Source organism: Mobula hypostoma, chromosome 15 (genome assembly GCF_963921235.1).
Source record: "Mobula hypostoma chromosome 15, sMobHyp1.1, whole genome shotgun sequence".
Lineage (NCBI taxonomy): Eukaryota > Metazoa > Chordata > Chondrichthyes > Myliobatiformes > Myliobatidae > Mobula > Mobula hypostoma.
Genome location: NC_086111.1, coordinates 23,059,313 through 23,083,400, shown reverse-complemented (window position 1 = coordinate 23,083,400; position 24,088 = coordinate 23,059,313). Strand labels below are relative to the sequence as shown.

The 24,088-nt window shown below is 40.9% G+C and overlaps 1 protein-coding gene across 2 annotated transcripts in view; it reads left to right on the top strand.

Moving 5' to 3' along the window:
• The window catches only part of rad18 (RAD18 E3 ubiquitin protein ligase), a 285,072-nt gene that overhangs the window by 62,830 nt on the left and 198,154 nt on the right, over positions 1-24,088 (top strand). For both annotated transcript variants that reach the window (XM_063067843.1, XM_063067842.1), the window contains exon 7: positions 20,087-20,271. In XM_063067843.1, coding sequence (XP_062923913.1) covers positions 20,087-20,271 — 185 coding nt within the window. The remainder of the gene's footprint in view (positions 1-20,086; positions 20,272-24,088) is intronic.

Sequence of the window (24,088 nt, the reverse complement as noted above, 5' to 3'; positions counted from 1 at the left end):
ATCTTGGCTTCCATTCGTTGTCTCCAGAGGGGTTATGACAGTACTCTCCATTGTATTTAATTTTGTAGCCCAGCATTTCTTGGGCTGCTGCTGCTGATGCATTTATTATGTTATTGGTCTCAGTTTCGTTGGAGGTTGCAATTATGAGTAGTGCTTCATTGGCTGCTTCTAGCATGTTGTCTGATGGAATTTTATCCATTCTGAAATTGCTGGATCAGAAGACTCTAAGAGGATACCCACGTGCAGGGACAGGCTGGCCTGCCTATTATGACCCATTTAACCATCAGCTTTTTAACTTTTTTAACCATTTAACCAAAAAGCTTGCTGCAGTGCAGCAAAAACAACCTTAAACTTATACTCCATGCCTTATGAATAGAAGAATAACTGTCAGTTCCAACATGCGGATTATGGAACTTAATCTAATTTGCTTTTAGAAACTCTTCTGATAAACTTGAAAGTTTGAACCAATGCTCGCAGTCATTTTTTTCTGTTTCGCTGATAGTTACCCTACTGGATCCCTTTGAGAATGTTTGCTAATCCTCAGTTATAAAGTGCTAATTTTCTAATATGCATGTGGATTGATGATTTTGCTATTGCCATTTAAAAAAAAAGTTAATTTGAACATCTCTGTTTCACAAAACTGTAAGTTACTCTGGTGAATACTTACATTCAGAAGGCTGGATAATTTAAGCATGAATAAGGGGGAGATGTAGCTCATTGGGAGTAAAGATTATATGCATTTAAGATGGGTATATACAAGAGGAGTAAATGAAATTGTGAATTAGAGTTAAATGCCTGGATTAGAGCAATCCATCTTCGTACATCCAAAGCTAGTTGCTCTGTTTATTAATGTCATTCCTTCACTTTGTTTGGTTAGTCTGTTTATTATCTCGTTTTCCCAATCAAAAATATGTCCTTTGTGCTGTGCTGTGTATCCTGTTTTACCATTCATTGATCTCATAAATTGCTGCAGTTTTTTAATAACATTTTAACATTCTTAAAGGCACTCACTTGTGCTGAGGTATGGTATCTTGAAGGAAATGCCATGTTGACCAGAATGAAGTGATTAATAGATGTTTCACAATTAATCCTGAAGATGGCAACAGCTACCCATTAATGTTTTGTCATGGTCACAGATTCTCATTCAGGAGTGGGAGCTGCAGCTGAGTTTCTGATTAGTTTTAGAACTGCACTTACTTTGCTTTAAAATTATGGATTAATTTTAGCATCTAGACAGAGAGCATGTAAATCAGCCTAAACCAGTAACAGTTTTGACAGCAGGTGATCCTGCAGGCAGGGTTCAGAGAAGCCCTATGTGCTGATGAACCTCTCTGATTTGCAGGGACTGGCCTTCCAATGAACAACTGGATCCAGGATTGTGCTGAATGGTCCAGTGGAAGGCAATTAGCACGTTGGAGGTCTCAGCAGTCACTCAGAGATCTACCTCAGTGACTGAGCTTTCTTCCCATTTACAAGATTTATATCCTGGCCTGCAGACGAAGAGTCAATATTTCCATTCCAATTTATTTTCAAAATGTAAGCATGAAAACAGTAACAGAAAATTTTATTACCAGGATTCCTTCATCCCATAGTTGGTCAACTGTTGCCTTGACATCAAAGCCAGTCATTTTTACCATCCTCCTAGAATTCAGGTCTTTATTTCACCTTTGGCCCAAGGTTGTGGTGAAGTTCACACTATATGTGGATGAGCAGGATTTGAATGAGTAAGTGCTCCACTATAGCACTATATTTGACATATTTCATCACTCAGCAAATAATTCAGAACCGACTGGGTGATAATGGATATCTGGCTGAACATGATTGCACTCTTCGATTTTATTTTTAACACTTTTATATTGTCTGAAAGGATGTTGTAGGTTCTAGATTCAGTGGGAACTTTTAAAGACCACAGGCCATAAGAGAAAGGAGCAGAATTAGGCCATTCAGCCCCTTGGGTCTGCTCCACCATTTAATCATGGCCAATCCATTTTTCCTATCAATGTTATTCTTCTGCCTCCTCCCTGTAACCTTTCACGCACTGACTAATCAAGAACTTACCAATCTCTACCTTAATCATACCCAATATTCTGGCCTCCATAGCCACCTGTGGTAATCAGTTCCATAGATTCACCACTCTCGGCTAAAGAAATTCCTCCTCATTTCCATTCTAAATGGACGGCCCTCTATTCTGAGGCTGTTCTCTCTGGTGCTAGACTCCCCCATTATAGGAAACATCCCCTCCACATCCACTCTATCTAGCCTTTCAACATTTGATAAGTTTCAATGAGACCCCCCCCCCCCATTCTTCTAAATTCCAGGGAGTACAAGCCCAGAGCCATCAAATGCTTCTCAGAAATAACTGTTTCATTCCTGGAATCATTCTCATGAACCTCCTCTGAACCCTCTCCAATGTCTGCACATCTGACTGTAAAAGCTTTTATAGATATGTAAAAAGGAAAAGACTGGTAAAGACAAATGTAGGTCCCCTACAGACAGAAACAGGTGAATTGATTATGGGGAGCAAGGACGTGGCAGACCAATTGAATAATTACTTTGATTCTGTCTTCACTAAGGAGGACATAAATAATCTTCCAGAAATAGTAGGGGACAGAGGGTCCAGTGAGATGGAGGAACTGAGCGAAATACAGGGAAGTGGTGTTAGGTAAATTGAAGGGATTGAAGGCAGATAAATCCCCAGGGCCAGATGGTCTGCATCCTAGAGTGCTTAAGGAAGTAGCCCAAGAAATAGTGGATGCATTAGTGATAATTTTTCAAAACTCTTTAGATTCTGGACTAGTTCCTGAGGATTGGAGGGTGGCTAATGTAACCCCACTTTTTAAAAAAGGAGGGAGAGAGAAACCGGGGAATTATAGACCGGTTAGCCTAACGTCGGTGGTGGGGAAACTGCTGGAGTCAGTTATCAAGGATGTGATAACAGCACATTTGGAAAGCGGTGAAATCATCAGACAAAGTCAGCATGGATTTGTGAAAGGAAAATCATGTCTGACGAATCTCATAGAACTTTTTGAGGATTTAACTAGTAGAGTGGATAGGGGAGAATCAGTGGATGTGGTATATTTGGATTTTCAAAAGGCTTTTGACAAGGTCCCACACAGGAGATTAGTGTGCAAACTTAAAAGCACATGGTATTGGGGGTAAGGTATTGATGTGGATGGAGAATTGGTTAGCAGACAGGAAGCAAAGAGTGGGAATAAACGGGACCTTTTCAGAATGGCAGGCAGTGAATCGTGGGGTACCGCAAGGCTCAGTGCTGGGACCCCAGTTGTTTACAATATATATTAATGACTTGGATGAGGGAATTAAATGCAGCATCTCCAAGTTTGCGGATGACACGAAGCTGGGTGGCAGTGTTAGCTGTGAGGAGGATGCTAAGAGGATGCAGAGTGACTTGGATAGGTTGGGTGAGTGGGCAAATTCATGGCAGATGCAATTTAATGTGGATAAATGTGAAGTTATCCACTTTGGTGGCAAAAATAGGAAAACAGATTATTATCTGAATGGTGGCCGATTAGGAAAAGGGGAGGTGCAACGAGACCTGGGTGTCATTATACACCAGTCATTGAAAGTGGGCATGCAGGTACAGCAGGCGGTGAAAAAGGCGAATGGTATGCTGGCATTTATAGCGAGAGGATTCGAGTACAGGAGCAGGGAGGTACTACTGCAGTTGTACAAGGCCTTGGTGAGACCACACCTGGAGTATTGTGTGCAGTTTTGGTCCCCTAATCTGAGGAAAGACATCCTTGCCATAGAGGGAGTACAAAGAAGGTTCACCAGATTGATTCCTGGGATGGCAGGACTTTCACATGAAGAAAGACTGGATGAACTGGGCTTGTACTCGTTGGAATTTAGAAGATTGAGGGGGGATCTGATTGAAACGTATAAAATCCTAAAGGGATTGGACAGGCTAGATGCAGGAAGATTGTTCCCGATGTTGGGGAAGTCCAGAACAAGGGGTCACAGTTTGAGGATAAAGGGGAAGCCTTTTAGGACTGAGATTAGGAAAAACGTCTTCACACAGAGAGTGGTGAATCTGTGGAATTCTCTGCCACAGGAAACAGTTGAGGCCAGTTCATTGGCTATATTTAAGAGGGAGTTAGATATGGCCCTTGTGGCTACAGGGATCAGGGGGTATGGAGGGAAGGCTGGGGCGGGGTTCTGAGTTGGATGATCAGCCATGATCATAATAAATGGCGGTGCAGGCTCGAAGGGCCGAATGGCCTACTCCTGCACCTATTTTCTATGTTTCTATGTTTCTATCTTTTCTTACACAAGGGGTCCAAAACTACTCTCAATACTCTTAACTGCAGTCTGACCATTGTCTTACAAAGCATCAGGATTACATCCTTGCTTTTATCTTCTAGTCCTCTCGAAATGAATGGTAACGTTGCATTTGCCTTCCTCGTCAGTAACTCAACCTGCAAGTTATCCTTTAGGGAATCCTGCACAAGGTCTCCCAAGTCCCTTTGCACCTTGGATTTTTGAATTTTCTGTCTATTTAGTAATAGTCTCTGCTTTTATTTCTTCTATCAAAGTGCATGACCATACATTTCCCAACACTGTATTCCATTACCACTTCTTTGTCCATTCTCCTAATCTGTCTAATCCTTCTGTAGAGTTTCTGCTTCCTCAACACTCTCTGCCCCTCCACCTATCTTTGTATCATCTGCAAAATTGGCATCAAAACCATCAATTTCGCCACGGGGGCGGTTGGTGGTCAGTTCTCTTGCGGGATCTGTTCCGATCTTTCCTCTCTAAGGCCGGCCTGGCCCAGCACACGCGACATTGTCACCCTGTCGAGCATAACATCCGGCGGTTGGAGGAGCTGCAGGTTCGGCGGGGCCGATGGACCGACCAAGAAGATCAGGGTCTCACGCGTGCTGCGAGTGAGCTGTGGTTGCATGGACATGTAACGTAAAAGGAAACACTCCCCACATCAACTCCTGCGCAACAACACTAGTCCCCGGCAGCCAGCCAGAAAAGGCTGCTTCTATTTGCACTCCTCGCCTCCTGTCAATCACCAACTTGCCCCTCACATCTTTGAAAGTGCCCTCTCTCACCTTAAATGTATACCCTCTTATCTTAGATGTTTCATTGCTGGGAAAAAGGTGCAGTGGATTCCAATTAATTAGGCCTTTGATTAATCAGGCAGCTACTTGGGCAATTCTTAAAGAACAAAAACTAATTGAGAAAATACCTGGGATTTGCTTTGTTTATAGCATCAGTTGCTTGATTTTTTTCACTGATAGTTGGCGAGAAATAAGTAGTAAGACTATTCAGAATTGTGTTGCTCACTGCAGTTTCAAGCATTCAGGCTTGGAGATGTCAGAAGCAACTGGGAGTGAAAATGAAATAATTTCAGTTTCAACAACTTAGGAACTGCAGAGAATTTGAAGGCCTTATGTTACGTACCCCGTAACTGGGTTGCCAAACCAGCAGAAATGGACCACTCGTTGGAGTCTGGATTACTAGGAACTAATAAAGTTTTATTAAAGAAATAAGTAACATAGTACTCTAATCGTAAGGATATAAATGCAACAGATTAGCAATGATAATACACACATGTACACAGAACTAGGGTAATAGGAATCAAACCAAGCTCTATCGCAGTCTAGGGGTAAAATGATCAGTCTTAAGTGACGCAGGGTTCAGTTTAGCTTAGTACAGTTCGCAGTAATCGCTGTTGTGCCGTTGGGGTGGGGTGCAATTTGATTCAGGCAGACCTTTGATGCTTTCGCAGTTGGTTTTTGGGCGGACCCTTTTACGTCTTCTATCCCGCTGTGGTCACCGACTGTGACCCCTCCGTTCCGGATACGACCGTTCTTCCACGGTGAACCCGGCACCCAGGCAAGGGCGGACACGCACACCAGGTTCCCACCGATCGTACCTTTACACCCTGTGAGTCTATGGTCGGTTCCTGCGAACCGGACCTCCAAACTTTAACCAACTTGTGGGGACACACCGCTCTTCCAGGGTCTTGTTATCTCGTGATCTCGTGGTGTGTCCTGTGCCTTAGTGAACCTGTTCTTTTTATCCCCCTGCTGGGGTATTACCTGTCCATCAAACTTCAAACGGTTCAGGTTCAAAGCAACCGGTCTGTCAATATTCTGAATTGTGTTTCTTTTCCGTTAATCTCTCTCACCTCTCTCATTAACATTTTGAACGTTTCTCCATTGTCTCTCTTATCTCTTTCATTAACATCAATCGTCTGATAACTTGGTTTGGCGTCACACTTGACAATTATCTTGATTGTTACAATGGAAATGAAGATTTGGCAAGATTTAATTGTCAAAAGCAGTTCATTATCTCCACTTGGTGTCTGCACTGATTTACAGTCAATCAAAAGAACATGCAGCGTACACTGTCTATAACTTTTAGGAACTAATACAATTTTATAGTACTGTATTAGTAGTGTTTTACCTTATTCTGTATTTTGTTACTCAATTAAATGATTGTCCTTTTTTGTATATATACCTTTAACAAATTCCATGGAACTTCAGCTAATTGGGGGCAGCTGCATAATTAGGCCAAAATGTACAGGTCCTGATGTGTCCCAATTTACTGGAATCCACTGTACTGTCTGGTTGCTCTATCTATGCCTCACATAACTTCTAACAGATTTTCCTTCAGGCTCTGCTGCTCCAGCGAATACAATCCAAATGTGTCCAACCTCTCATTCTAGCACATGCTTTCTAATCCAGGTACAATCCTGATAAACCTCTTCTGCACCCTCTCCAAAGTCTTGACATCCATCCTGTAATGGGGCAACCAGAATTGTATGCAATACTCCAGATGTGGTCTAAGTAGAGGTTTAAATCTGCAACATACCTTCTTGAATTTTGAACTTAATGCCTCGACTAATAAAGGCAAGCATGTCGTATGCCTTCTTAACCACTCTATCAATGCTTTACTAAAATCCATGCAGAGAACATAGCTCTACCTTCATCAATCACTCTCGTCACCTTATCAAAAAAGTTCAGTTAAGTTAGTAAGACAGACACAATTAGCCTTAAACCATCTCTCTCTAATTAGGCCATGGGGTTTTCCAGACATCATAGATTCTTTTGCTAAGAATTCTCTTCAATAACTTTGCTACCACTGGTGAGATACACCAGTGTACAGTCTCCTGAATTATCCTTTGTTTCCTTCTTGAATAACGGAACAATATTAGGTACTTACCAGTCCTTCAGGACCTTGCCTATAGCTAGAGAGGACACAAAGATATTGGTCAAGGTCCAAGCAGTCTCTTCACTTGCTTCTATCAATTAATTAGATACATCCCGACAGTTCCTGGGGACTTATCCACCTTAATATTCTTGAAGAGACCCAGCATTACCTTTTCCTTTACTTTGAAATGCCCTAGCATATTAATACTCTAGGCACTGCTCTCCCTATCCTCCATGTTTTTCTCCTTTGTAAATACTGATGTAAAGTACTCATTAAGGACCTCACCACATCCTTAGCATTCAAGCAAATGTTTCCCCCTTTATCCTTGAGTGGTCTCACCCTCTCCTTAGTTATCCTCTTGCTCCTGATGTATGTGTAGAGTGCATTCGGATTCTTTTTAATCCAATTTGCCAAGGACTTTACATGACCTCTCTTGGATTTGCTAATTCCATTCTTGGGTTATTTTCTGGCCTCTTTATAATCCTCAAGGGCTGTGTTTGATTCTAGCTTTCTACGATTTGTATACTTCCCCTTTTCCTTCTTGACTAAATTCATCATATATCTTGACATCCAAGGTTCTCTTACCTTGCTATGCTTGTCCTTCCTTCTGACGGGAACATATGTCCCATAGACTTTGCAGTTCGTCTTTAAACATCCTCCACGTGTCAGATGTGGACTTGCCCAAAAATAGCTGTTCTCAATTTACTCTCCCTAGTTCCTGCCTTATGCTCTCATAATTTACCCTGCTCCAATTTAATACTCTCCCACTAGGACCATACTTATCCTTATCTATAGCTACCTTAAAACTTAAGCTGTGGTCAGTGTTCTCTAACTGCTCACCTACTGAAAGGTAGGTTACCTGACCAGGCTCATTACCTAACACTAGGTCCAGTATAGCTCCTCCTCTTGTTGGACTATCTTAAATCAGATGATTTAAGAAACCCTGCTGGATGAACTTTACAATTTCTGCATCATCCAAACCTCTTTCACGAAGAAGATTCCAATTTATTTTAGTGAAGTTGAAATCCCTGAAGACAACAACCCTATTGAGTTTACACCTTTCCTTAATCTGACTGCATATTTGTACCTCAATGTCCCAGTGACAATTGGGAGTTTGTAATACAATCCCATAAGAATGATTGCACTCTTTCTATACTTAAGTTTTACCCATGTAGAACTCAGTGGACAAGCCCTCCATTATGTTCCTGCTGAGTGTAGCCGTGTTATTGTTCCTGCTTAGTAGTGCAGTTCCACCCCCATCTTTTATCTCCCTCTCTAACTTTTCTAAAACATTGAACCCCTGAAAAATTAAGTGCCGATTCCTGACCCTCTCTCAACCAAGTCTCTGTAATGGCCACAACATCATAGTTCCATGTACTGATCCATATCCTAAGTTCATCACCTTTATAATATTCCTGCTATTAAAATACACACTATTAAAAGGGTCTGACCCATTGTATCTATTACTTTGCTCCTGTCTGTTTACCTAAATTCTACCTTCCTCTCCATCCCTCCAGTTTCTGACCTGGTACTCTGGTCTCTGGTTCCCATCTTCGTGACAAACTAGTTTAAACCCTCCTGAGTAGCACCAGTGAATCTCCAAACCAAGATCTTGGTTCCCTTCCAGTTTAAGTGCCACCCATCCCTCCTGCACAGATCACCCCTGCTGCAGAAGAGGTTCCACTGATCCAACAACCTGAATCCCTGCCCCCTGTACCTGTTCTTCAGCCACTCTTTCATCTGTACTATCATTCTATTCCTGCCCGGACTAACACATGGCACTGGGAGTAATCCAGAGATTACTACCTTGAAGGTCTTGCGCTTCAGCCTCTTTCCTAACTCCCTACACTCGCTGCACAGGATCTCTTTCCTCTTTCTACCTATTTCATTGGTACCAATATGTACCATGACCTCTGGCTGCTCACCCTCCCCCTTGAGAATATTCTGCAGCTGCTCTGAGACCTCCTGGACCCTGGAACCTGGGAAGCAACACATCATCCTGATTTCTCTTTCACAGTCACAGAATCTTCTGTCTGTACCCCTAACTATGAGTCTCCTATCACTATCCCTCTGCCTGATTTTTATCCTTCTGTGCTGATCCTCAGAGTCAGCTACTGTGCCACTGCTGGCTGCTGCTGCTACTACTGTGCCCTGATAGCTCATCATCACCAGCAGTATCCAAGAGGTATACTTGTTGCTGAGAGGAATGGCCATAGGGAACTCTGCATTAACTGCTTATTTCCATTCTTCTCCTGGTGATCATCTAGCTACTGTCTGAAGTCTGTCTCTGGGTGTGACCACCTCAATAAAAGTTTCATCTTCCTGGATGGTCCTGAGTACATCAGCTCCAGCTCCGCTTACTTGACCTTGTCAGTTAGGAACAGAACTTGGGTGTTTTTCCTGCACAGATGGTCATCAGGGAGACTGTTGGGTACCCTGAAATGTCATACCTCACACAGTGAACATTCCATTGCTGCAACCATCCTGCCGACACTGAACTAAGGGCCAAGGATTTACAGACAAAAAAAACGCTTGCCTGTACTTTCTCTCTGAAACCTTCGAGTTTCGCACCACCTGGGTCACTTATTCAGCCTCTTCTGGCTGCCCTTGCTGTATCTCTAGGTCCAACCTCTAAAGCCCAAGTTCCACAATCTAAAACGAATTACTCGGCATCCTTTGCCTCCACCTGTAAGTGCTGAAGCCTGTGGAGCCAAAGGCTGCTCACTCTAATAATGGCTGCTGCACTTACATCTCACTTATTTTTATTGGCTCAAATAAAACTCACTCCTGATGAGACATCCTGTTTTCAGAAAGCTCAATATGAGTTGCAGCATCCTGAAAGTGAGTCTACAGGCTATGGAACAAGTTCAACGCTGAGGTGTGTGAAGCCATTCCTGATGGCTGTAGGACAACAACTGCTCTAGAACTAGGTGGCGTGGAATGGGACCCAAGACCCCTGCAGTTCCCATCTGATGGTAGTAGCAAGAAGTGAGGGAGATTGGTCAAATGCAGGCAGTCGGGACAGACTCAGGTGGGGGATCTTGGCTGGCACGAAGTAGTAGGGCTGAACACTGGTTAGTTTTCCACTCTCAGGCCTTGACTCTTTAATCTGGCTTGAAGTCTGCCTTGACCATCTTTTCTGACGACAATGGTTGAATACCGTCTGCTTCAAGGTGCCGTACCTGCATTCCTGAGAGTCAAGTTCATCGAATCCTTCAGGAGACTGTTGCTAGTTTGTTTAGACGGTTCAAAAGTATATTTCTTGAAGGGAAATTACAGGCTGTGGATTGCAGTGATCATAGTACAAAAGAAGTAAATCTAGTGGTTTTGTGAGCTACCTGTAAAACATCGCTGTATATCATTTACGCCATCTTAGGTAATAGCTGAAAGCATAAACTCAAACAGTTTAAGAATAACTGATAGCTTTAGGAGAAACAGTTAAAGTTTCAGGTAGCATCAGTTCTGAAGAACGTTTTCTAACCTGAAACATTAATTTCTTTTCTCTATAAATGTTGCTTGACCTGCGGAGTGTTTCCAGCATTTACGCTTGCATGGTAGTGGTCTGCTTCACTTTGGGTGAGAAGTTATTGCAAAGTTTTAACTTTTTTGTGACATTAAAATTGATGGTGTCCTTGGTAAAACTACATCATAAATACATCACTTACCCCTTTCAGGTTGTTTTGGTCGATGAATTGTGGAGGAGCTTCTTGTATCATGTGCTTTGTAATTTATTTCACATGCTGTCTTAGAGACATGTTGGGTCTGCAGGCTTCTAAACAGAAGCATTTGGTTAAAACAATGGTAAATCCAATAAACTTGTCACTTTCAATTCACTGTCTGCCTTGGTTCTAATATCAGTATTCTGAACATTACCGGATTGTCTAGTAGACCTTGCAGTTGTCTTTTATTTTCTCAGATCAAAGTTGTAACTCTATGAGCTGCATTCTGCACCATTCTTAATCCGTTATTCTCTCCAAGCTGACTCTTGGTGATTTTTCTCTCGTTTTGGAAGTATTATTCAGAGAGGTTTGATCACAGTTAGGACATGGCTAGAAGATGCCTCAAGGCCAGATGATTAAAGAGCCTCAAGTTATAATTATCACATGTTAGCAATTCAGTTTCAGCAAAGGTCTGACACTCTGGAATACACCTGGTAGAATATAGCTTTCTTACAGATTTGAGAATTGCATGTGGGCTTTTCTTTTTTCGCTACTACCATCAGCCAGGAGGTACAGGAGTCTTGGGTCCCTCCCCCAAGGTTCAGCAGCAGTCGTTGCCCTGCAGCCATCAGACTCCTGGACCAGCTTTACTCATCTCAGTGCTGAACTGGCTTTGCAGCTGTGGGTTCACTTTTGGGGACTCTGCAGTTCATGTTCTAATTAATTGTCTACTTTTTTTTTAAACTATTTGCACTATTTGTCCTGTTTGCACAATGGATGTTTGTTGGTCTTTGTGTGATTTTTTTCATGGATGTTATAGTGTTTGAATGTTTTGAGTGCCTGCAAGAAGTTAATCTCAAGGTTGTATATGGCATACATACTTTGATAATAAATTTGAATTTTTAATTTGTAAAGATATACAAATTAATATCAACCACACTAAGGTGAATTGTGTCCAGAAGTGTCTATTCCAGTTTTTGCAATGGGTGTGATTTTACAAGAAATGATTATATTGTGTTAAAACATGCATGAAATTGTTTCTCTTTTCAAATATTTCATAATAAACAAAAATTATTTCACACTTTCTTTTATTTAGCTTTCTTTATATACATAAATGAATATTATTTCATGGAAGGAAAATGAAAATAAGGAATTAGTCATTCTGCTGTTATGATAATGCTGCTTATTGTAAGATTTTACATAAGCAAGTGCTTTTTAATAGAAATTTGAACTCTGTCACAAACAGTCCAATGTGTATAAGGCATAATTTTCTAATTTTTCTGGAGGAAAAAGTATATCATAAATATTTATTAGCTCGGGATAGCAGTGAGATTCAACATTAACTATATTTGATCTTGTATTGACAGTGCAGCAATCAGCAATCAATTAAAGCTGTCACTTCAGCTACAGTAACCTTGTGGGAATGATTAAAATAAAAGGGTAAAACCTCTTTAAATGTTTGCTATATTATCAGCTGGCAACAGTATACATGCTTAGAAAATAAGTTGTGCAGTTTTGTGATTTTGAGCACTATTCTGTTGAATTTATATGATTTGTGATTAAGTAGCAAAAATTTGATCATCCTGTAAATGTGCAGCTTTCAGGCCAAAATTTTTAAGTGTGATGGTTAGAATTTTTCAGCTGTAATGATTGATCAGAAGTTGAAAATAGATCACGTTTTACATCGTTGGAAAGATTAAAAGTGCTGCACTGCAGGTGTGCTATTTAAAAATCAACATAGCCTAAGTTTAGAGAGGCTGGCTTTATGCTCAAGAACACTGTACATTAACATGATTTTGTATGGTGGGACACGGTAGTGCAGCAGTTAGTGCAGTCACTTTACAGCGTCAGCTGTAAGATCAAGGTTGATTCCTGCTGCTGTTTGTAAGGATTTTGTATGTTTTTCCTGTGACCATGTGGGCTTCCTCTAGGTGCTCTGGGTTTCCTCCCACATTCTAAATATGTACAGTTAAGGTTAGTAAGTTATGGGTGTGCTACGTTGACGCCAAAAGCTTGGTGACACTTGCAGGCTGCCCAGGACAATTCTCATTGATTTGATTTGACACAATCAACGCACTTCACTGCATGTTTCAATGTGCATGTGACAAATGTGACTCTCTACACCCATGATTGTGTGGCTAGGCACAGTTCAAATGCCATCTATAAAATTGCAGATGAATGAACTGTTCTTGGCAAAATTTTAGATGGTGATGAGAAAGTAAACGAGCGAGATACCTCAGCTGGTTGAGTGGTGTTGCAGCAATGACCTTGCGCTCAATAAGACTAAAGAGCTGATTGTGGACTTTAGAAAGCGTAAGATATGGCAACACACACCAGTCTTCATAGAGGGATCAGAAGTGGAAAGAGTGAGCAATTTAAAGTTTCTGGGTGTCAGTATCTCTGAGGATCTACCCTGGACCCAAAATATGAATGCAGCTACAAAGAAGGCATGATGGTGGTTATATTTTATTAGGAGTTTGAGGAGATTTGGTACGTCACCAAAGACACTCGAAAATTTCTACAGTTGTACTGTGGATTGCATTCTAAGTGGCTGCATCACTGTCTGGTATGGGGGGGGGGTGTGGCTACTACAGCAGATCGAAATAAGCTGAAAAGAGTTGTAAAGTTCGTCAGCTACATCATGAACCTTTGTAGTATCCAGGACATCTTCAGGGAGCGATGCCTCAAAAAGATGGCATCCATCATTAAAGACCCCCATCACCCATATCAGGCCTTGTTTTCATTGCTACTATCAGGAAAGAGGTACAGAAGCCTGAAGGCAAACACTCAATGATTCAGAAACAACTTTTTCCCCTTTGCCATCCAATTTCTGAATGGACATTGAACCCATGAACACTACCTCACTACACTTTCTCTTTCTATTTTCGCATACTATTTAATATATCTACTTACTGTCATTCAGTTTTTTTCCATTATTATGTATTGTATTGTACTGCTGCTGCAAAGACAAATTTCACAACATATTCTGGTGATAGTAAACCTGATTCTGATACAGCTTTAAAAAAGAGAAAATCTGCAGATGCTGGAAATCCAAGCAACTGCTGGAGGAACTCAGCAGGCTAGGCAGCATCTATGGAAAAAAATACAGTTGACGTTTCAGGCCGAGACCCTTCCTCTATGGAAAAAAAATATAGTTGATGTTTCGGGCCTTGTTTGTACTGTACTTTTTTCTGTAGATGCTGCCTGGGCTACTGAGTTCCTCCAGCATTTTGTGTGTGTTGCTCTGATACAGCTAATTTTATCGTATTACATTACCTCTTTGATATGCGCACTTCCTAATAGATTGGCTGCATCTGGAGCATGAGATGACTAGAAGAAAAGGAATCAGAAATAGGGCAGATATATTCTGGCACCCTGAGAGATCATCGGTCGAACCCTTCAAGACTATTTAGGCAGCCACGTTTCCTCTCTCCAGTTCTCCAAAAGGATATAGTGACTAAAGTTTTCAGAGTTAATAGTGACAAGGCTTTATGAGCTTTTGCATCAGAACTACAATTAGCAGTCCTTTCTTCACCAACTCTCCCTTTCCTCATGACAGGTGAAGCTGCTGCATAAAATTAAATGTTTGGAGAATAATCAAGCCCTTTAAACTTTAGATAGATTCCAGTTGCATCATCAATCACTGTACTAGATGTTGTGCTAGTTTTCGTATATGCAACAAAAGATAGGAGTAGATTTATTGTGCTGTAGGCAATTTTTTCAATGCCCAGGACATTCCAATGCAGAAAACAATGCATTGTTGACCATAATGCACATTAGGAGGTTGACTTCCTGTGGCTCAATGTGTCTCTGGAATTGTATTAGAATCAAGTTTATTATTGATGTTTATATGTTGTGATTTTTTTTGTTTTGTTGCAGCAGTTCAGTGCAAATTTTAAGTTTCCTCTCATTTAGTGTTCTCATTAAAGATCTTTTTGTATGGGCATGTTGGAGTACTGTCTCATTAGACGGTAAATGAATAAAATCAGCGCGGGCACCTTGTACAGATAATGGACTGCCATCCGATTCAGATTTAATATCAGTGGTATATGTTGAGAAATTTGTTGTCTTTGTGGCAGTAGTACATTGCAATACATACTAATAGGAAAAAAAGTGAATTACAGTAAGTAAGTATATAGATATTGAATAGCTGAATTAAATAATAGTGCAAAAATAGAATTAAGAAAGCAGTGAGGTAGTATTCATGGGTTCAATGTCCGTTCAGAAATTGGATGGAAGAGGGGAAGAAGCTGTTCCTGAATCATTGGGTGTTTGCTTTCTTTCCTCTTTCCTGATGGTAGCAATGAGGATAAGGCATGACCTGGGTGATGGGGTCCTTAATGATGGATGCCACCTTTTTGAGGCATTGCTCCTCGAATGTGTACTGGATACAACGGTGGCTAGTGTCCATGATGGAGCTGACTAAGTTTGCAACTCTGCAGTTTATTTCGATCCTGTGCAGCAGCCCTCTCATACCAGATAGTTCTCCTGCCACTTAAAATGTTCTCCATGGTACATTTGTAGAAATTTGTGAGCGTCTTTGATGACATACCAAATCTTCTCAAACTCCTAATGAAGTATAGCCACTGTCAAGCCTTCTTCATAGCTGTGTCGATACGTTGGGTCCAGGATAGATCCTCAGAGATATTGACATCCAGGAACTTGAAGTTGCTCACTCTTTCCACTTTTGATCCCTCTGAGGACTGGAGTGTGTTCCCTCGCCTTGCTCTTTCTGAAGTCCACAATCAGTTCTTTGGTCTTACTGACGATGAGTGTGAGTTCATCGCAGCAACACCACTCAACTAGCTGAAATATCTCATTCCTGTATGCCCTCTTGTCACCATGTTAAATTCTGCTAACAATAGTTGTATCGTAAAAAATTTAAAGGTGGTATTTGTGCTGTGCCTAACCACACAGTCATGGGTGTGGAGAGAGTAGAGCAGTAGGCTAAGCACACATCCCTGAGGTGTGCCAGTGTGGTTGTCAACAAGGTGGAGATGTTATTTCTGATCTGCACGGATTGTGGTCTTCCGGTTAGGAAGAGAGGTACAGAGGTCCGGGTTCTGGAGCTTTTCAATCAGAGCTGTAGGAATAATTGTTTTAAATGCTGAGCTGTAGTCAATACACAGCATCCTGACATGGGTAATTGTATTGTCCAGTCAAACAAAACTTTCTGCAATTGCATCCTCCATATCTTCATTTTTACTCTAACATTCAAGGTGATTGTTGATATCTTCAAATTCTTCATAGTTCCTAACTTGTTAAAGTAATGAAATTGTTTCATTTTCACTTACAGATGTTTCTGGGCTCTCCAGTCCTCAATGCTTGAAATCACAGAGACCAACACAGTTCTGAATTGTCTTAGTGTTCATTTCTTACCAGTTATGAGTGACTAAAATCACTGGTTTTTGAACACAAACATACACAACTGGCGCTATTTAAAAACTTTGCTCTAAGCATGGTGTAGTGTCTAATGGCTACACAAATGCACACGACTGACCCTTGTTCAAAAAAGTTCGCCAGCAGTCTCCTGTCCCAATTAAGTGGCATCGTGTCCCAAGTAAACTAAGGATTAGTTTTTGTTTTTTCAGAGTTGTCCCAAATAAGTAGCTGCCCCGATTAACCAATGGACTAATTGACCGGAAACCACTGTATACAACTTGACCTTTTTGCTTCTATCCACTATGGTCATTATATCCTCAAAGAGCTCCAATAAGTTTGTCAAACAGGGTCTATTGTTCATGAATCTATGATGCCTCTGCCTGGTGGAACCATGCTATTTCTTCCTTAATGTTAGCTCAAACATTTTCCCAACTGCAGATATTAAGCTAACTGGCTTGTAGTTACTTAAAAACGCAAACAACAGGAATTCTGCAGATGCTGGAAATTCAAGCAACACACATCAAAGTTGCTGGTGAACGCAGCAGGCCAGGCAGCATCTCTAGGAAGAGGTGCAGTCGACGTTTCAGGCCGAGACCCTTCGTCAGGACTAACTGAAGGAAGAGTGAGTAAGAGATTTGAAAGTTGGAGGGGGAGGGGGAGATCCAAAATGATAGGAGAAGACAGGAGGGGGAGGGATGGAGCCAAGAGCTGGACAGGTGATTGGCAAAAGGGATACGAGAGGATCATGGGACAGGAGGTCTGGGAAGAAAGACGGGGGGGGGAGGGGGAGCCCAGAGGATGGGCAAGGGGTATATTCATAGGGACAGAGCGAGAAAAAGGAGAGTGAGAGAAAGAATATGTGTATAAAAATAAGTAACAGATGGGATACGAGGGGGAGGTGGGGCATTAGCGGAAGTTAGAGAAGTCGATGTTCATGCCATCAGGTTGGAGGCTACCCAGACGGAATATAAGGTGTTGTTCCTCCAACCTGAGTGTGGCTTCATCTTTACAGTAGAGGAGGCCGTGGATAGACATGTCAGAATCTGTTACTTATTTTTATACACACATTCTTTCTCTCACTCTCCTTTTTCTCCCTCTGTCCCTCTGAATATACCCCTTGTCCATCCTCTGGGTTCCCCCCCCCCTTGTCTTTCTTCCCAGACCTCCTGTCCCATGATCCTCTCGTATCCCTTTTGCCAATCACCTGTCCAGCTCTTGGCTCCATCCCTCCCCCTCCTGTCTTCTCCTATCATTTTGGATCTCCCCCTTCCCCTCCAACTTTCAAATCTCTTACTCACTCTTCCTTCAGTTAATCCTGACGAAGGGTCTCGGCCTGAAACGTCGACTGCACCTCTTCCTAGAGATGCTGCCTGGCCTGCTGCGTTCACCAGCAACTTTGATGTGTGTGGCTTGTAGTTACCTGCCTTTTGCCTATATCCTTTTTAAAAAGGTAGTGCGATATTCACTGACTTATAATTTGTTGGGATCTCTCCAGATTCCAGAAAATTTTGGATGCATTAGACCAATACCAAGTTTTCGGTCTTTTCCCTATTACCCAATATTAATTTCCCCTTCTCATGTTCCAAGGGACTTACATTCACTTTTGCCACACTTTTCCACTTTTTATAATGATAAAAACTTTTGCTATCTGTCCTAATATTTTGTGCTAGTTTACTTTCATATTCTGTCTTCCCCCTTTCCTTATTGCTCGCTTAATGGTTCTTTGTTGCTTTTTAAAATTTTCCCAGTCTTCCAGTTTCCCATTATTCTTGGTAGCTTTGTATCCATGAGCTTTTAGTTTGATGCTTTCTGTTATTTCATTAGTTATCCAAGGCTGGCTGTCACCACGCTTAACTGGAATATGCTACTTTTGCACATTGTGAAAATCTCTTTGAAAGTCACTGTTCCTCAACCGTTCCACCATACAGTGTTCCTAGTCTACATTAGCCAGCTTTACCCTCATTCTGTTGTATCTCCCTTATCCTGAAAAAGTGATTGGTAAATCTGTTTGGTCTCCCCTTTTATTTTGGAAAATGTAGTATGAAAAACTAAGATAGCATACTATATTGTAAAACCAGAAATGTGCGGCAATAATTTAGATGTTAATTATTTGGGACTCTGGCTGCTGGGAAGGATGGGGGTATAAACTGGATCTCCTGCAGCTGTATTGGTGGGCAGCTTGGGAAGTGATTAGGTGTGTTAGTTATGATGGAGAAGTAAATCAATGTGTCTCAGAGGAAACAAGGTCTTCTGTGCATATTGTGGGAATTTAATGATCTCAGGCAATTGGATAATGATTTGACTGGTCCTGGCATCAGAAAAAGTGATTGGAAAATTTGCCAGGGAAAAGCACAAGTACACTATTTTCACTCTCTAAACTGATATTGATTCAAGTCACGCAATTTGAATCAGTTCAGGTTCACTAGAAATCCCTTTGGTGTTATAATTCCATATTTACATACTCATTCATTTAAAATAATCAGTTTATTCTTTTCATACTAAATGCCCAAGTTATTTGAAACTGTATGAAAAATAACTTTCATTTCTTTTCACAGTAAACAACTTGCTTAAACTGTGCTTTTTCCAGAGACATAGAAAATCATTGAAATGGATAGCAATATTGTTACTTGTGATTTGTGGATTGTTAAACTGCTGAAATTACAGACCAAGTCAGATATGGAACAATAAATAAATAAAACAGGCACTTAGAATGAGCAATGACCGTACCATTTACTTGATTAATGACCAGTTTATTTAAGCATATAAGTACAATTCACATCACTTCTGATCAATTGCCACATTTTCCTAAAAACATCCTTCTGCTTATAGATCTTAATTTTTTGTTTACTCCTTATGTGCTTTATTCTTTATTTGAAAGCAAGCTGCTAATTTAACACATAATGCAGGTGCTGTTGTATCTTGGTGTCTCTTAACATCCTTTATTTATTTTACGCAGAGTTTTTTCCCTGCTGTCTGGCAACAGATCTTTTTTAGGAGAACTTCCATTTCTGCTGCAGTGGAAGGCCCCCCCCCCCCTTTCCAGGTTGATAATAAATTTGATGAATCATTGACAATATCAAGTTTTCAGTCTTAGTATGCAGAATTGTAGGTACAATAGAGCTAATAAGGTGACTAAGGTTGGGGAGGTTGTAATTTGGCATATTATATTTGTGCTCACTCTAATTACGGTTATTAAAATCTAATCTCACTACAGTTTCTCTTCATAGTCATGTAACATTCATGAGAATTTATAGTGCAGTACAAAGGTGCAAGTCAAATTTTTTGAATTCTGGAAGTTTACAAAAGAAGTTTCAGAAGACAATAGAATACATTTATTTTTATAGAATTTAGAAGTGGATAACAAGACCAATCTATATTATACTTCCTGAGATGGTAGCTATCTTCATTAACTGTTATATGCCACTTCTATGCTGCTGGTGAGTAGGGCGTTCCTGTAAGTACTTAACCACAATTAAAGAAAATCCTTTATTTATCCATTTCCCTGGTGAAAGATACCATTGAATCTGCTTCCAGCATTTTTGGGCTATTGCATAGCAACTTGTTAAGCTTATTAAAGCTACTGCTAGTCTTTTCTTTGCCATTTAAACCTGTACCCTCTTTTTACTTATCATACTGTCAATGGAAACTGTTTCTATCTGTATTTAAAAACTAATTGTTTTTAATCTTCTTTGGAGAAAAGTCAGTTTCTCTTATTTCTCCATATACCTCTAACTGCACATCCAATATAGTACCATTTGTGATTTGATTTTTTTTGTCTGTTCAGTTAAACAATAGTAAACAAATTTTTTTTTCTAGGAAGTGATATTAATAAGATGTTTTTTTTCATTTTTCCATTCAAGCTGTATGAACAGAAGGAAACTGTTGCCAAAGCTGGTTTATAATTTGCTTTCTGACCGGGATCTGAAAAAGAAGTTGAAGGACTATGGACTTTCAACTCAAGGCAGCAAAGCACAACTGATTAAACGACATCAAGAATTCATACAAATGTACAACTCACAGTGTGACTCCTTGAACCCCAAATCAGGTGAGCAAAACTGTTAGATTGCCAGAAGTTTAAAAGAATGTTCAAGTCCTCCTTTCTATAAGTTTACTGTGTATGTGCAATTACAATGAAGTAACTATGTAACAACTCATCCCACTAAAAAAATGTGACTTAATGCAAAAAATAAATTAGAATAAAAGATCATCAATTTTGAATGTAACTTTTGGAAATGTAAACAAACGGCAAAAAACCTCTTGTGGAAAATGGAAACACGAGGAATTCTGCAGATGCTGGAAATTGAAGCAACCCACATCAAAGTTGCTGGTGAACGCAGCAGGCCAGGCAGCATCTCTGGGAAGAGGTACAGTCGACGTTTCGGGCCGAGACTCTTCGTCAGGACTAACTGAAAGAAGAACTAGTAAGAGATTTGAAAGTAGGAGGGGGAGGGGGAGATCCAAAATGATAGGAGAAGACAGGAGGGGGAGGGATGGAGCCAAGAGCTGGACAGGTGATTGGCAAAAGGGATATGAGAGGATCATGGAACAGGAGGCCCAAGGAGAAAGAAAAGGGGTGGGGGAGAAACCCAGAGGATGGGCAAGGGGTATAGTGAGAGGGACAGAGGGAGAAAAAGGAAAGAGAGAGAAAGAATGTGTGTATATAAATAAATAAGGGATGGGGTACAAGGGGGAGGTTGGGCATTAGTGGAAGTTTGAGAAGTCAATGTTCATGCCATCAGGTTGGAAAATGGTTCGGCTTTTACAGCAGTCCATTTGACCAACTTGCATTTTCATTGATACCATCAATCTCTATTGCCTCCAGTTACCTTTTGTTAACCTATCAATGCCTGCTTGTTCACTGGTAATCTAAATCACAAACCTCTTTTTCATGGGGTGAAGCTGTTCCACTTAATTGACTCTAGCTTCCTAAAATTTTGAGTTCTGATAGTATGATGCTTCACATTTCATTAACAATCTATTTTTAATATAGCAGTTCCATAGTTTTTCCATTCAGACATTCAGATCAATGAGTAAATGGGTGTGGTAATCAGATTTTCTACTCTGTGCTCATCTTTCTGTGCTACGACAACAAGCAGAATTAGGACTTGAGTGTTATAGGTGGGATAACAAACAAGTGGAAAGTAGATGCTGGAGAAATTAAAGTGTATTACCTTTGTTGCATAGACATGTAATAATCCAAGAGATTTTGCAGATGCTGGAAATCCAGAGTAACACACAAAATGCTGGAGGAACTCAGCAGGTCAGGCTGAGACCCTTCATCAGGATCTCATGTAATAGCCCATTGTGTTGTATATAAATGTGTGAGAAAGTGAATGAGTAATTGGGGAGTATTTTAGATGTCTAAGCTGCGAACCCAGGCAAACCGTTCTCAGAATTTTGTTTTGCACTCATATTTTGTCCTGGGAGTTTAACAAGGGCTGCTTCGTAAATCCAATTATGATTTCTGGTAGTGTTTGCAATTTCAGGTATGATGGGAATATGAATACAAATCTTTGTGGTGCTCTGACACAGCACTCTTGTCGCACTCTTGTTCCCCTGAGCTGGAACATCTGATGATTAAGTGCTGACTGTTTTACTTTCCAAGAGAGTTCTCCAAGATCCTGACTGCAGTTTACATGCTGCCAGACACATATATTGAACAAGCATTCGGTGTATTGAATGTCACAATTGGCAACTGGAAACAGTCTACCCTGACATCTTTCAAATCATTGTCGGGGACTTCAATCAGGCTTGCTTGAAGATGACTCTGCCGAATTATCATTAATATATCATCTACAGCACCAGGGGGTCCTAACACACTTGACACTGTTACATTACAATTAGGAATCCTTGTTGTTCCAAGCCTAGACTGCATATCGGGAAATCTGTTCACTTAGTTGTTCTCTTCCTACCTGCATACAGGCAGAAGCTAAAGGGCAAGGCTGCAGACATGAGGACAGCAAAGAGATGGTTGTAGGAGCCTGAGCGGATATGGGATTGCCTCAAGTCAGTAGACTGGGCCGTATTCAAAACTTCCGAAGTTCTGAACAAATACACCACAGTTGGAGACAAGTATGTTGCCACAAAATCATGCAGTCTTTCCTAACCAGAAGCTCTGGATGAACCATGAGATCCATGGTCTGCAGAGAGCCAGATAAGTGGCATTCAGGTCTGGCCACCAAGTTAAATATAAGAGGTCCAGGTAGAATCTCTGGAAAGCAATCTCACGTGTGAAGCGGCAATTCTGGACCAAACTTGGATCACTGAAAAATGCTCGACAGCTGTGGCAGGGCTTGAATGCTATCAGCTCCTACAAATTGAAGCTAAGTGACATAGGTGACAACAAGGCTTCACTACCAGACGAGCTCAATGCCTTTTATGTTTGCTTTGACCATCAAAACACGGAGATACCTTCACGAACACCCACAGCCTCCGATGATCCTGAGATTTCACTCTCTGAGGCCACCATAAGAGCATTCTTCAGGAAAATGAATCCATGGAAGGTATCCAGCCCAGACAGAGTTCCTGGCCAAGAACAAAAACCTGTGCTGATCAACTGACTGGAGCATTCATGATATCTTTATCCTCTCAATTCGGTAGTCTGAGGTACCCACCTGCTTCAAGCAAGTTTCATTTATTCTGGTGCCTGAGAAGAATGTGGTAACCTGCTTCAGTGACTATTGTCCAGTAGTACTTAGATCCACTGTGGTGAAGCTGGTAATGAAACATCAGTTCCTGCCTGTAAACTAACTTGGATCCACTTCAATTTGCCTGCCATCCCAGTCCCAGACTTTTCCAAAAAGCAAAGCAACCTCTCTACATCCACCCTGTGAAGACTGCTCAAAGTTTTTATCTCTGAGGATTTAACCTGAGCCCAGCAGAATGATGCAGCTGTAGAGAAGGCAAGACAGTGGCTATGTTTCAGTATGAGTTTGAGGAGATTTGATTTGTCACCTAAAACACTCAAAAGTATCTACAGGTGTACCTTGGAGAGCATTCTGACAGGCTGCATCACCGTCTGGTATGAGGGAAGTGGACTTACTGCACAGGATCAAAAGAAGCTACAGAAAGTTGTAAAATTAGTCAGTTCCTTCATGGGCACTTGCCTTCATAGTATCCAAGACATCTTTAAGGACCGGTGCCTCAGGAAGGCGGCATCCATTATTAAGAACCCCCACCTTGGTAGGAGAGACCCTTTTCTCATTGTTACCATCAGAAAGGAGGTACAGAAGCCTGAAAGCGCACACAGTGATTCAGGGACAGCTTCTTCCCCTCTGTCATCTGATTTCTAAATGAACTTTGAACCCATAAACGCTACGTCACTTCTTTATTATTTCTGTTTTGCACAATTTTTAATTTAACTAGTTAAAATACATATATACTTAAGGTAATTAACTTATTCTCTATTTATTATGTATTGCATTGTACTACTGCTGCTAAGTTAACGAATTCCCAACATATGCCAGTGATACTAAACCTGATTCTGATTCTATTTCATTCAAGCCCGATCTCAGTCTTCTAAACTTCACCTCATAAACCATGGCATGTCTAACATTTCCTAATAAGGCAACCTTCCTCATTAGAAGGGAATAATGTATTAAGGAACAAAATTAAGCTCTGTCTGAAAGTTGGTAGATTTTTATCACTAGTGAGATCATGTCCAGTTCAATCTATAATTATTAATAAACGGTAGCAATTAAAAAGAACTTGGCTTCAATCTTCGGAAAACACATTGCAGTTGTTTATATAATTGGATGGAGGGAGAGAATAACCTTACAAACAAATCCAAATGAAGTGATAGTCCTTTGCTTTGCTGAACATCTACGCTCTGTCCGCCAGAGAAAGCAGGATCTCCCAGTGGC